The 15386-nt window shown below is 39.0% G+C and overlaps 1 protein-coding gene across 50 annotated transcripts in view; it reads left to right on the top strand.

Moving 5' to 3' along the window:
- Positions 1-15386, top strand: part of ATF1 (activating transcription factor 1) — a 65028-nt gene that overhangs the window by 24831 nt on the left and 24811 nt on the right. For 31 of the 50 annotated variants that reach the window (XR_014082678.1, XR_014082674.1, XR_014082677.1 and 28 more), the window contains one exon: positions 14917-15036. The exons of 16 other annotated variants lie outside the window; for them this stretch is intronic. Coding sequence is in view for 17 of the 34 variants with exons in the window: in XM_081592487.1 (XP_081448613.1) it covers positions 14917-15036 (120 nt within the window). In the remaining 17 variants the exon portion in view is untranslated. Of the gene's footprint in view, positions 1-14916; positions 15058-15386 lie in introns of all 50 variants that reach the window. 3 more of the 50 variants (XM_081592478.1, XM_081592479.1, XM_081592473.1) reach the window with 1 other exon arrangement.

Raw genomic sequence — 15386 nt, 5'->3', positions numbered from 1 at the left:
TGTTGGAAACCCAAGAGGTCTTGAGTATATGTGAGCTTTTCAAAGGAAATATGAGTACACACAATAGCATTTTCTGTTGATGAAAGAGGTTTTTGTAGTAAGAGGACTAAGAACAACAGTTACACCTTAGAAGAAAACTCAGTACATTATATCATACACAACTATTTAGAGGAACCATGACCAGCAAGTTTCTGTCCTTAGGGTTAAGACTCCAACTTGGTTGAATTCATTAAAAAAAAAAAAAAATACTGAGTTTCACCAGGAATTCCTTGGTGATTCAGTGGTTAGGACGCCTTGCTTCCACTGTCAAGGGTACAGGTTCAGTCCCTGGTCAGGAAACTAAGATACAGCATTTTTGTCTGTGTAGTCAGACGAAAAAACACAAAAACAAAAACTGAGTTTGTATTTCAAAATTTTCATGTTGAGTGCATTTTGCTAAGTAATGATATAATTTGGAGTACCCCATTTTTTTTGGGGGGGGGTAGCTACGTGGCTTGGCTTGTGAGATCTTAGTTCCCCGATCAGGGATTGAACCCAGGCCTTGGCAGTGCAAGTGCTGAGTCCTAATCATTAGACCACCAGGGAATTACCTGTTTTTTTTCTTGAGAAGCAATTCTATGGTTTCTTGATACATCTTCTAGTGAAGTAATAGAATGTGATTTTGCTCACAAAATTAATAATTCAGAAACTAATTTGCAGTACAACTTTGCTATCACATAATCCATGGTAAGCTTTAAAAAATGTTTAGTGTGCTTTTGAAAAGAAGGTATATTCTGCATTTGAATGCAGAGTTCTATATATTTATTAGGTCAGCTTAGGTTGTGTTGTTAAATCTTGTATGGCTTTATCACTTTTTGTCTGTTCTTTGATTTGAGAGCATTGCATTTAATCTTCCCTTGTAATTGTGTATTGTGATTGAAAGTGTGCTATGAGGCTGTTATTAAATGAATGTAGATTTAAAAATTGTATATTCCTGGAGAATTGTCCCTTTCATGTCTTTATTTCTAGAAATACTTTTACCTCAAAGTCTAATTTGATACTAATTTGAGTTTAGTATCTTAATGGCAATCTTTTTTCCTGCATCTCTACTTTCAGTCTTTCTGTGTCTTTAAATTAGGTTTTAGGTATATCTTGTTAATGCTATATAATTGGATTAAAAAAAAAAAGATATACCCTCCTAGACTTTTTTCCCCTCAGTTTTTAGGTATTGTAAATTATGCTTAATGAGCACACTTATACATGTCTGTGCTGCACATGAGTTGGTATGCAGATATTTAGTTATAGTAGATACTGCAAACCGTTTTATAAACTTCTTATACCAATTGACAACACCATCTGAAGTTTATGAGAACACTGTTGATCCACTTAAATGCCCCAAATTGGTATTATTTCCTTAAGTTGCAACCATTCTGGTGAATATGTGCAGTACCTCATTGTGGTTTGTAACACTGTACTAATTTCATGTGTACAATATAAGGATTTAATATCTGTGTGCATGGGGAAATGATCAATACAATATGTCCAGTTAACGTCCCTTACTGTACAGTTTCAAAAATTCTTTTCCTTGTGATGAGTTTTAAATTTTATTCTCTCAGCAGTTTTAAAATAGGCAATACAGTATTATTAACTATAGTCACCATGCTGTAAATTGCTTCCTGTGACTAAGCTATTTTTTAACTGGAAGTCTGTATCTTTTGACCCCCTTTAGCCCATTTTGCTCATCCCCTGCCTCTGGCAGACACCAGTCTAATCTCTGTGAGCTTGGTAGTGGTGTTGTTTTTATTCCACATGTAAGTGAGGTCATGTGGTTTTTGTCTTTCTGTGTCTGACTTATTTCACCTAATATAATGCCCTCAAGATCCATCCATGTTGTCCCAGCTGACAAGAGTCCTTTCTTTTTTATGACTGAGTAGTATTCCATTGTAGTGTCTTAGACTTAAAATTTTTTATTTATTTATTTTTGGTTGTACTGGGTCTTCATTGTGGTGCAGGGGCTTCTCATTGCAGTGGCTTCTCTTTTTGTGCAACACAGGCTTGTGGGCTCAATAGTTGGAGCTGGCAGGCTCAGAAGTTGTGGCACATGGGCACATGGAATCTTCCCAGACCAGGGATTGAAGCCGTATCTCCTGCACTAGTAGGCAGATTCTTTACCACTGGACCACCACTGGACTTTTTACTGAAAGTCCCTACTAGACTTTTAACAGAGCTTTGATCCGTATACGGTTGACATAATTACTGATACATATTTAGATCTACTATCTTATTTTGTACTTTTCGACCCACAGGTTCCATGTTTCTTTTTCTCTCCTTTCTTGTCTTCTTTTGAGTTATTTGTTCTCACTCCATCCTGCCATCACTTGTATTAATTTGAAGTATACATAAACTCACTACTGGTTTTTTAGCGATTATTCTTAATTACAGCATGCCTACTTAGTAAAGCCCAAAGTTAATTAATACTTTTCCTCTCAGATAGTCCAGTAACTTCAGAACATTTATTTCCCATTTATTCTCCTACTTTATTTTAGTCACATAAAACATAATTATTTTATGTATTCATCGTTTTTTTCCCACATATTTATCACTTTCTTTGCTCCTCGTTCCCTCTTACATGCCTCAGCTTCCACTTGAGATTACTTTTAAGTATTTGCTTTAGAAAAGCCTCAGGACTGTGGACATTTGGGGCTGGACAGTTCTTTGTTGTGGGAGACTGTGCATTGTGGGATATTTAGCAGCACCCGTGGTCTCTGCCCACTAGATGTCAGTACCAACCCCTCCACCCAGTTCTGAGAACCCAAATGTCCCCAAGATGTTGTCAGATGTTGTTGAGGGGCAAAATCATTCCTGGTTGAGAACCACTGCTTTAGAATTTACTTTGACATAAGTCTGCTGCTCTGTTTTTGTTTCTTGAAAATACCTATTTCGTTTTCATTTTTGAAAGGTATTTTCCCTGAGCATAGAATTCTAGGTTATTTTTTAGCATGTTTAAAATATCAGTCTGTTGGCTTCTGTCTTCCATTGTTGGTTTTGAGAAGTCAGATTAAGACATGACTATTGCTGTGTTAAATATAAGCTTTTTTTTTTCTTTCAGATACTCTTATAGTCTTTTTTTAGTTGTTTTGCAGGTTCCGTTATATTGTGTTTAGGTGTAGAATTCTTCTTCTTTATTCCCCATGGGAGTTACTAGGGTTTTTGAGTCTGTGGATTGGGGTCTGTTCTAAGAACACTGTCAGCCATTATCTCGTCACATTTTTTATCTATCCTCTTCTTTGTCCTTCTCACTCTATCCTCCGTATTTCTTAACCTCTCATTTTCCATCTGTTTGTCTGTCCATATTGCAGTTCAGATAATTTCTTTATACCTATCATCCAGCTCACTAAGTTTCACTTTAGCTTTATTTGGTGTATCTGAACACTGATTTTTAAAATTTCAAGTATTATAACTTTGTTATTAGAAAATGGTTCTTTTTCAAATCTATAGTTTTGTGTTTACTGAAGATATTTTCAAGCTTTTCTTGAAATATAGTCTACCATTTATTTAAACATAGTAAGCATAATTGTTATATAATCTTTGATAATGTCATCTAAAATCATTTGGGGCTGATTGTGCTGTCTGCTGTAGTTTTTGCATCTTGTTCCTCCTGCCTTGTGGTTATTTTTTCTTTACTGTCCATTAATCTTGAGAAACTGTGGACATTTTTTGTGGCCAAGGAGGAGAGTTTTTCTCCAAAAAGAATTTATTATTGCCAGGTGCCTGGGGAACCACCTCTAGAGTTTCAGGCTCTTCTTTTCTTTTTTTGTACCATCTAGGTCATGTTAATTTGGGTTCTCCTGGAGAACTAGTTACATTTTCTTCACCCCTTCCCTCCTCCATACCTATGAAATGTTCCTTTTATTACCTTACCCTGATGATGTGGTCCTTTTTATCTTTACCTAGAGAAAACCCTGCTTCTTAATGTTCCCCTCTCCTTTGAGAGCAGTTCAAGTCCGCCTTGATAGGTGATTTTATTTACTCTTTTATTTGTCCTTACTGTATTTCATGTTTTGGCTTGGTGATTTAGAATCTTGAGTCTTTAGGATATAAGAAGCAGAGGACAGAGAAGTGTCAAGAAATATGAAACATCTAAGATTGTACGCTGTTTTTAAGTTAAAAATATATTTAATAGCATTGTTTTCATTATATTTTTATAGTTACCATATAGTTATAGCAAATGATACTAGTTTTTGTTTATCCTAGTGAAATAAGGTTTTCTTTTTAAGTACACTTGAGTTTACAAAAGGATATGTACTTGAAAGAAAAATAAGTAATTGTATAGGAGATACTTGGATTTGGCATTTTCCTGAAAGCATACTACTGAGTCTGAATTTGTTTTGTTTGTGATTTGAGTATGAATTCTTTACTTTGGTCAGTTTACCATGTATGAATCCTCTCTGCCCAATCTTGTTAAAATTTATTTATTTTTGGCTGTGCTGGGTCTTCGTTGCTGCATGCGTTTTTCTCTAGTTGCGACTAGTGGGAGCTACTCTCTAGTTTCAGTGTGCAGGCTTCTCTTTGCGATGGCTTCACTTGTGGAGCACGGGCTGTAGGGTGCAAAGGCTTCAGTAGTTAAAATTCCAGGCTCTAGACTGCAGGCTTAATAGTTGTGGTGCACGGGCTTAGTTGCTCTGCACTATGTGGGATCTTCCTGGCCCAGGGATCAAACCTATGTCTCCTTCGTTGGCAGGTGGATTCTTAACCACTGAGCCACCAGGGAAGCCTCAGATCATTTTGAATCTTTTGAGACCTAGAAAGAGAAACACTTTGGGGCAAGTACAGCATAGGCTTAACTATAGGGAAAAAATTTTTTAAACCACAGAATTACAGTTAAATTATCTTTAAATAATAAACCAAAAGATGTAAAAATTCGACTCATTTTATTTTTATTTGTATTTTGAATTAATGGCTCCAGTCATTAACGACTGAGCAGATACCCTGGGCTTATGGGTTTGCCGTAGTTGATACTGAAATAAGTAAAAAATCATCATTCCAAATGTCAAGACAATCTGTTCTTTCTTTTTCCTTGAAATGAAAAAGCAAAACAAATAAACTTACTGTTTGGGAAGCAAACTGAGAACATGCAGAGTGTGAGAGGTTTTAAAACTCAATGGTAAGGAGGAATAAGATGTCTTGCAAAGAGCATTGGGCTCTGGAGCCACACAGGATCAGCCACTGTTGTGTTCACTGTTGTAATTAGTATTTTTCAAAAAACTTAATATGGAACATTTCAAACATATTCAGAAGAAGAGATGGTTGAGCCATTATGGTTCCCATCACCCTGTTTCAGCAGTTATTAAATTCATGGCTCCTTGTCCCCTCTGGTCCCCCCAAAACTGGATTATATTGAAGCAAATTCTAGTTATCATTTCAGCCTTCAATATTTTAGTGTGTATCTCTAAAATAGAAGAACTCCTTTAAAAAACGTAACCACATTATTATTATCACACCTAAATATTCTTATTATCATAAAATAACCATTCAGTGTTTAAATTTTCTTGTTATTTATTGTGTGTGTGTGTACACACACAAATCTTTTTTTTTCTAACAGTTTGTTGAAACAAGATCCAAATAAGAGAGATATATGCAGGCTTCTTCTCTTCACCTCCCCCATTCCATTTGTTTTTTACTTATTACTTATTTAATCTTTACTATAACTGAAAAAGTAATATTCTATTTACAAAGGAGAACTGTAAATAAGGAGGAGGGTTACATAATTTGTTTAGCATCACAGAGCTGAAAATGACAGCCTTTAGCTGAAACTCAGCCCAAGTCTGTCTGACTCCAGAAATTTGTGTGCCTTTCTGGAGTTAGAAGACTTTGGATTCATACTCTAATAAATAGAGGCTTCTTGCCCATGTCATTCTACTAACTCCCCAGCCTCCCTCACCCAAGTTTTTATGGTCCAAGGACCCCCTAATTAGTGAGGTGAAAGTGTTAGTTGCTCAGTCATGTCCAACTCTTTGTGACCCCAATGACTATAGCCCACTAGTCTCCTCTGTCCATGGAATTCTCTAGGCAAGAATACCAGACTGGATAGTCATTCCCTTCTCCAGGGGATCTTGCCAACCCAGGAATCAAACCCAGGTCTCCGCACTGCAGGCAGATTCTTAACCTTCTGAGTTACTAAGGAAGCCCAGTAAGGGAGCTAAAAAGCAGTATGCTAATTTTTTGCCCAGCTATTTGTATAAGAATGAGCCCAGCTACAGTAACGTGACAGAAATCAGTTCTGCAGTTCCCAGTTTAACCAGAGCAGCTCCAAAAAATCATTTTCTATGTCATCTAACATCTCCCAAGAGAGACTCTGAGGTTAGTGCCATGGTGTACTAGTAGGTTCTACAGCCCTAAGGTCTAGAACTGTTCAGTGTGGTAGCCACAAGTGGGCATTTCATTTTTAATTTAAATTACAATTAAATAAAATTAAAAATCCCTCAGTCGCACTAGCCACATTTCAAATGCTTGATAGTAACTACCATATTGCGTAGTGCAGATTTAGAACATTTCTGTCATTGCAGAAGGCTCTGTTAGTGCTGAAAAATAACAGATGAAGGCAATCATCTGTGTTTCAACCACAGATTAAAACTGGGGGGAGCTGGGAACAGCAGCTCCCTCTCCCTCATTTCTTTCTTTATGAAAGACCTTAGGATGTAGATGATCACGTTTGAGAGTGGCAGTGGGAAGACACAAGGCTTTAGGACTCTGAGAAGGAGGCATTTTGTGAAGTTAGAACAATGATTAGTAAGGCAAAGCAATGACTACTAGCTGAAACAAAATCTGGTGTCTTTTTTCCTTAAAATGTGCCACATCCACAGCCTGCACAAAACACAAGGATTACCAGAAACTCTGGAGGAATGATTTACTTTTATCCTTTTAGAAATGTAAATTATCCCCCTCACAAGCTTGCCTCATTATTTGAGTAACTGGCTTTAGTTGTTCAGCAGCGAGTTGCTGAACAACTGTCGCTGGAGAATGTTGGATCACACCAAAAAAAGATATCCCACATCCAAGGACAAAGGAGAAGCCCCAGCAAGATGGTAGGAGGGGCGAAATAGAGTTTAGAATCAAAACCCTTAACCGCCAGAGAGTCTCAGAGGGCTCAAACAAACCTTGTGAGTACCAGGACCCAGAGACCCCACAGAGACTGAGCCAGAACTGTGACTGTGTCTCTCCTGGGAAGGTACGGGTCAGCAGTGGCCTGCTGCCAGGGCAGGGGCTCTGGGTACAGTAGACCTGGGTATGGCATAAGTCCTCTTGGAGGAGGTCACCATCAACCCCACCATAGAACTGCTAGAACTTACACAGGACTGGGGAAACGGACTCTTGGAGGGCACAAACAGAACCTTGTGAGCACCAGGACCCAGGAGAAAGGAGCAGTGACCCCACAAGAGACTGACCCAGACTTGCCCGTGAGTGTCCAGGAGTCTCTAGCGGAGGTGTGGGTTGATGGTGGCCTGCGGCAGGGTCGGGGGCACTGAGTGTGGCAGTGCTTGCATGGGACCTTTTGAAGGAGGTTGCCATTATCTTCATTAACTCCACCTCAGGTCTAACAACAGGGAGGTAAGAAAGCCCTGCCCATCAATAGAAAGTTGGATTAAAAATTTACTGAGCATGGCCCCACCCATCAGAACAAGACCCAGTTTCCCCCTCAGGCAGTCTCTCCCATCAGGAAGCTTCCATAAGCTCCTTATCCTTATCCATCCGAGGGCAGACAGAATGAAAATCACAATCACAGAAAACTTAACCTAACTGATCACATGGACCACAGCCTTGTCTAACCCAATGAAACTATGAGCCATGCCGTGGAGGGCCACCCAAGATGGATGGGTCATGAGGGAGAATTCTGACAAAACGTGGTCCACTGGAGGAGGGAATGGCAAAGCACTTCAGTATTCTTGCCTTGGGAACCCCATGAACAGTATGAAAAGGCAAAAAGATAGGACACTGAAAGATGAACTCCCCAGGTCAGTAGGTGCTCAATATGCTATGGGAGATCAGTGGAGAAATAACTCCAGATAGAATGAAGAGACAGAGCCAAAGCAAAAACAACACCCACTTGTGGATGTGACTGGTGATGGAAGTAAAGTCTGATGCTGTAAAGAGAAGTATTGCATAGGAACCTGGAAAGTTAGGTCCATGAATTGAGGCAAATGGAAGTAGACAAACAGGGGATGGCAAGAGTGAACATCAACATTTTAGGAATCAGTGAACTAAAATGGACCGGAATGGGTGAATTTAACTCAGATGACCATCAGTTACATCTACTACCGTGGGCAAGAATCCCTTAGAAGAAATGGAGTAGCCGTTATAGTCAACAAGACTCTGAAATGCAGTACTTGGATGCGGTCTCAAAAACGACAGAATGATCTCTGTTTCTTTCCAAGGCAAATCATTCAATATTACAGTAATCTAGGTCTACACCCTGACCAGTAATGCTGAAGAAACTGAAGTTGAATGGTTCTATGAAGATCTACAAGACCTTCTAGAACTAACACCCCAGAAAGATGTCCTTTTCATTAAAGGGGGCTGGAATGCAAAGGTAGGAAGTCAGGAGGTACGGAGTAACAGGTAAATTTGGCCTTGAAGTACAAAACGAAGCAGGTCAAAGGCTAACGGTTTTGCCAAGAGAATGCACTGATGATAGCAAACACCCTCATTCAACAACAGAAGAGAAGACTCTACACGGGACAACACCAGGTGGTCAATACCAAAATTAGACTGACTATATTCTTTGCAGCTGAAGATGGAGAAGCTCTATTCAGTCAGCAAAAACAAGACCGGGAGCTGACTGTGGCTCAGATCATGAACTCCTTATTGCCAAATTCAGACTTAAATTGAAGAAAGTAGGGAAAACCACTAGACCATTCAGGTATGACCTAAATCAAATCCCTTACAATTATACAGTGGAAGTGACAAATAGATTCAAGGGATTAGATCTGATAGTGTGCCTAAAGAACTATGGACGGAGGTTCGTGACATTGTACAAGAGGCAGTGATCAAGACAATCCCCAAGAAAAAGAAACGCAAGAAGGCAAATTGGTTGTCTAAGGAGGCCTTACAAATAGCTGAGAAAAGAAGCGAAGCCAAAGGCAAAGGAAAAAAAGGAAAGATGTACCCATTTGAATGCAGAGTTCCAAAGAATAGTAGGGAGAGATAAGAAAGCCTTCCTCAGCGATCAATGCAAAGAAATAGAGGGAAACAATAGAATGGGAAAGACTAGAGATCTCTTCAAGAAAATTAGAGATACCAAGGGAACATTTAATGCAAAGATGAGCACAATAAAGGACAGACCTAACAGAAGATATTAAGAAGAGGTTCAAGAATACACAGAAGAACTATACAAAAAATATCTTCATGACCCAGATAACCACAATGGTGTGATCACTCACCTAAAGCCAGACATCCTGGAATGCGAAGTCAAGTGGGCCTTAGGAAGCATCACTGTGAACAAAGCTAGTGGAGGTGATGGAATTCCAGTTGAACTATTTCAAATCTTAAAAGATGATGCTATGAAAGTGCTGCACTCAGTATGCCAGCAAATCTGGAAAACTCAGCAGTGGCCACAGGACTGGAAAAGGTCAGTTTTCAAAATCCCAAAGAAAGGCAGTGCTCAAGAACGTTCAAACTACTGCACAATTGCACTCATCTCACATGTTACCAAAGTAATGCTCAAAATTCTCCAAGCCAGGCTTCAACAGTATAAGAACCATGAACATCCAGATGTTCAAGCTGGATTTAGAAAAGGCAGAGGAACCAGAGATCAAATTGCCAACATCTATTGGATCATCGAAAAAGCAAGAGAGTTCCAGAAAAACATCTACTTTTGCTTTATTGACTATGCCAAAGCCTTTGACTATGTGGATCACAACAAATCGTGGAAACTTTTTCAAGATAGGAGAATACCAGACCACGTGATCTGCATCCTGAGAAATCAGTATGCAGGTCAGGAAGCAACAGTTAGAACCAGACATGGAAAAACAGACTGGTTCCAAACTGGTAAAGGAGTACACAAGGCTGTATATTGTCACCCTGCTTATATAACTTATATGCAGAATACATCATGAGAAATGCTGGGCTAGAAGAAGCACAAGCTGGAATCAAGACTGCCGGGAGAAATGTCAATAACCTCAGATATGCAGATGACACCACCCTCATGGCAGAAAGTGAAGAACTAAAGAGCCTCTTGATGAAAGAGGAGAGTGAAAAAGTTGGCTTAAAGCTCAGCATTCAGAAAACTAAGATCATGGCATCCGGTCCCATCACTTCATGGCAAATAGACGGGGAAACAACGGAAACAGTGAGAGACTATTTTCTTGGGCTCCAAAATCACTGCAGACGTGAAATTAAAAGATGCTTACTCCTTGGAAGGAAAGCTATGACCAACCTAGACAGCATATTAAAAAGCAGAGACATTACTCTACCAACAAAGGTCCGTCTAGTCAAGCTATGGTTTTTCCAGTAGTCATGTATGGATGTAAGAGTTGGACCATAAAGAAAGCTGAGTGCCAAAGAGTTGATGCTTTTGAACTGTGATGTTGGAGAAGACTCTTGAGAGTCTCTTGGACAGCAGGGAGATCCAACTAGTCCATCCTAAAGGAAATCAGTCCTGAATATTCATTGGAAGGACTGATGCTGAAGCTGAAAGTCCAATACTTCGGCCGCCTGATGTAAAGAACTGACTCACTGGAGAAGACCCTGATGCTGGGAAAGATTGAAGGAAGGAGAAGGGGATGACAGGATGAGATAGTTGGATGGCATCACCGACTCAATGGACCTGAGTTTGAGTAAACTCTGGGAGTTGGTGATGTACAGGGAAGCCTGGCATCCTGCAGTCCATGGGGTCACAGAGAGTCTGACACGACTGAGTGACTGAACTGAACTGGCTTTAGTTAGGATCTGAAAAGTAAGGGAACCTCTGAGTGTAATGGTACCTCTAGAGCTAGACTCTTAAGATTCATGAATTCTGTTTATTTTTACTCATTAATTTCTGTATCTCCATAGTGGTATACTGTCAACAGAAAACACAGTTAGATACCTGTTAAAGGCAGCAAGATTTCACAGTTCATTCATACAGTAGGGAAGAGAAACTCCAGCATAAATTAAGGTCAACTCTGCTGAAAGAAAAGTTGGGTCCCTTTTAAAATGCTGGGGTGTACTAAAGGAAAAGTATTGAAGATGTTAGGTGGAGAAGTTGGTCAGTGTGATCAAGCCATCTGTGTCTGCTTGCTAATTGGTGCTTCTCAATTGGAGGTTCCCATCCTTCCACAGAGACTGGTAGACAAGGGCCCTGTCCTTCTTGACGATTACATTTCAAAGGGATGACACTCAGGTCCTTGAGAAAGACATTTCTGGGCTGTAAAAGATTTGTATTTCAAGGGTCAGAGAAAGGATTGACAGCTGCAATTTTTCTAAGGTTAAGTGCTCCAAGAAAAGTGAGGTCAAAGGTGTTGGCTACAACAAGCAGTTAATTATTTTGGCAGCATTAAGCTTTCTCAGGGAGACCTTTTTAAGATACTGAGTCATCCTAGGGACACAGCCTTGAGCTGACAGAAGCTGTGCTTGGTCTTGTCTCTTACAGTGTGTGAGGGAGGTTGAATGGAGTTGCTTCTGCTGAGAATGTACAGTTTTCAGTACCGGATTTCTGTTTGTTTTTAATCAAAGTATAGTTGATTTGCAATGTTGTGTTCCTTATGCTGTTCAGCAAAGTGATTCAGTTACAACTAATAACAATAATAATAATCTCTCTTCTTTCTCCATATATATGTGTGTGTGTGTTAGTCACTCAGTCATGTCTGACTCTTTGCGACCCCGTGGACTATATAGCCCACCAGGCTTCTCTGTCCATGGAATTCTCCAGGCAAGAATACTGGAGTAGATTGCCATTCCCTTCTCCAGAGTGTATATTTAATATCCTATGCCGGGGCTTTCCAGATGGCACTAATGATAAAGAATCCACCTCCCAATGCAGGAGATCTGTGTATGGTTTTTTTTAAATATTCTTTTCCCTTATGGTTTAGCATAGGATATTGAATATAGTTCTCTGTGCTGTAGCTAAGTAGGACCTTGTTCACCCATCCTATATATAAAAGCTTACATCTAACTCCAACCTCTCACTCCATTCCCTCCCTCAACCCCTCCCCCTAGGTAACCACCAGTCTATTCTCTCTCTGTCCCTGATTCTGTTTGTTTCATAGATAGGTTCATTTGTGTCATATTTTAAATTCCATATATAAGTGGATATCATATGGTATTTGTCATCCTTCTTTCTGACTTCACTTAGTATGATAATCTTTAGTTGTATTCGTGATGCTGCAAGTGGCATTAGTTCATTCTTTTGAATGGCTGAGTAGTATTCCATTGTTTATATATACTGCGTCTTCTTTGTCTATTCATCTGTTGATGGATGTTTAGGTTGTTTCCACGTCTTGCCTATTGTGTATAGCGCTGCTGTGAACACAGGGATGCATGTATCTTTTGAATTGTGGTTTTGTCCAATATGTGCCCAGGAAGTAGGATTGCTGGATCATATGGTAAATCTGTTTTTAGTTTTCCGAGGAATTTCCCTACTGTTTTTTATAGTGTCTGACTACTTCACTAGCTTACAGCCTCACCAGCAGTGTAGGAGGGTCCTGTGTTTTTTTTCTCCACACACTCTCCAGCATTTGTTATTTGTAGACTTTTAAATATGGCCATTCTGAATGGTGTGAGGTGGTACCTCATTGTTTTTTTTTTTATTTTGCAGGATCTTAGTTCCCTGTCAGGGATCAAATTTGTGCCCACTGCAGTGGAACTTGGAGTCCTAACCACTGGGCCACCAAGGAATTCCCCCTCCCTGTAGTTTTGATTTGCATTTTTATAATAAATTAGCAGTGTTGAGCATCTTTTCATGTGCCTGTTGGTCATCTGTATGTCTTCTTTGGAGAAATGTGTTTTTAGGTCTTCTGCCCATTTTGGGATTGGGTCATTTGTTGAGTTATATGCTCTGTTTGTAAATTTTGAAAATTAAGCCCTTGTTGGTCACATCATTTGTTAATATTTTCTCCCATTCTATAGGTTGTCGTTTTGTTTATGGTTTCCTTGCTGTGCAAAAGTTTGTAAGTTTGATTAGGTCCCTTTTCTTTGTTTTTATTTCTGTTGCCTTGGGAGACTGACCTAAGAAAACATAAGTACGATTTATGTCAGAGAATGTTTCCCGTATGTTCTCTTCTAGGAGTTTTACGGTGTCATGTGTTATTTTTGTATATAGTGAGAGGGTGTGTTGTAGCTGTCCAACTTTCCCAGCACTGCTTGCCTGAAGAGACTGTCTTTTCCCATTGTATGAATATACAATATTCATACAATATTGTTTCCTGTGTTGAAGACTGTAGGTATGTGGGTTTATTTTTGGGCTCTATTTTCTGATCCATTGATCTATATGTCTGTTTTTATGCCAATACCAGGCTGTTTTGATTACTGTAGCTTTGTAGTATTGTTAAAGTCTAGGAGGATTATACCTCAATGTTTTGTTCTTTTTCTTCAGGATTGCTTTGGCAGTTCTGGGACTCTTGGTTTCAGATATGGTTTCATATGAATTTTAGGATTATTTGTTCTAGTTTGGTGAAAAATATCAGTGGCAATTTGAGAGGGATTGCATTAAATCTGTAGATTGCTTTGGGTATTATTGTGTTTTACCAATATTAACTCTCCCAATCCAAGAGCATGGCCTATCTTTCCATTTATTTCAATTATCTAATGTTTGCTTTATTAATGTTGTATAGTTTCAGCCTATAAGTCTTTCACCTCCTTGGTCAGGTTTATTCCTAAGTATTTTATTTGGGTGGAGTGTGATTTTAAAAGGTGTTTTTTTTACACTCCCTTTCTGATAATTTGGATAAATTTTTATATACAATATTTTATGACCTAGGCATTCAGGGGATAGTGAGACGAATTTAATCCAACTTTGGGAAAGGATAAAGAACCTTCAATGAAAGTGAATAAGGCATTGTTATTGGGGACCTGATGCATACACAGAAAAGAGTCACGAAGGTGATTTTCAGGACTTCAGGAGCAGCCTTGAATTTTATTTTGTGTTTAAGCCCGGGATGAATGCTTAGAACCAGCATAGTCTAGGGGAAGGCGAGAGATCTGAAAATTTCTGGGAAAGCTTCTTGGAAGAGGTAGAACCTGAGCTGAGTCTTGAAGGATGGGTGAACTTTTCTTGGTTTAGTATTTTATTGTGGTATTTCCATGAATCCCCATCTGCTTTCCACAGAAATAAAATATTTCAAGTAAAAAATTGAATCATGAAAAAAAACTTTTTTTAAAGATGCTGCCCAAAGTTGGTATTTCTCACTTTTTAAAAAATTTTTAATTTTTTTTTGGCTATACCACACATCATGTTGGATCTTAGTTCCCCAACCATGGATCGAACCTGTGCCCTCTGCAGTGGAAGCACAGAGTCTTAACCATTGGACTACCAGGGAAGCCCCTCTCTCACTTTTTGACCCTTGATTTCTTAATTGGTTTTTAACCAGCTCTCTTCAGAATGACATGTTCTAAAGAACAATGATGTTTTTACACAAGCGGTTCTACCGCCCAAAATATCTTCCAACCCTGTTCCCCATACATACCATCAGGAAATTATATATATTTTAAGACCCAGCTGAAATAGCACCCTGTCTTTGCTCCCACAGTAGAGTGGTTTCTGTATTTTTGCTTGTATTATAACTCTTACTCTGTTCATTTTGTACTCCTAGTGCAATCTCCTGCACACAGAAAATAGCTAATGTGTGATTAATAGATGTGGTTATATATAATAAGCTCTAAAATGTGTTTTCTAGTATAAAGAACTCAGCTATCTTACATGCACAGGTATTACATTATGTTAATTGAATTTTTATTTGTTCTTAGATGTCATTAAGAGGATCTGCGCCAGTGACAATTGTACCTCTTCCTGGAGAGCAAGTACAGGTTCAGGGGGTCATCCAGACAGCTCAGTCTTCCGTAATTCACCCACCACACGTGCAAACGGTACAGAAATTAAAAGACTTAGTGGTTGAGAGAGGGGACTTGTGAACCTGGAGTCTTTGGACAACTGAAGTTGCTGTAGTTTCAATATTATAGATCAAGATAACGAAGTCTTAGAAATTGGACTATAGAACAAGTGAAGTGAATAGAAAAGTTTTAGAACTTCTAGTTTCATGTACATAATACCCAGTGAAAACAGAAAGCAATTTTGGGGAGAAGTTATTGTTTAGAATTTAAGGAAATGAAAGATTTTCTGAAGGGTAAGCACCTTTTTATCCTAGTGGTATCCTTCACGAAAAAGATAATTGTGAAGAAAGGGTAATGATGTGAGTGTCTTAGCAAAGTAAGAAAGT

The sequence above is a fragment of the Giraffa tippelskirchi genome, chromosome 4 (genome assembly GCF_054371585.1).
Source record: "Giraffa tippelskirchi isolate mGirTip1 chromosome 4, T2T-mGirTip1v1.2.pri, whole genome shotgun sequence".
In the NCBI taxonomy this organism is placed as follows: Eukaryota; Metazoa; Chordata; class Mammalia; order Artiodactyla; family Giraffidae; genus Giraffa; species Giraffa tippelskirchi.
This window is presented reverse-complemented; position numbering and strand designations above follow the sequence as displayed.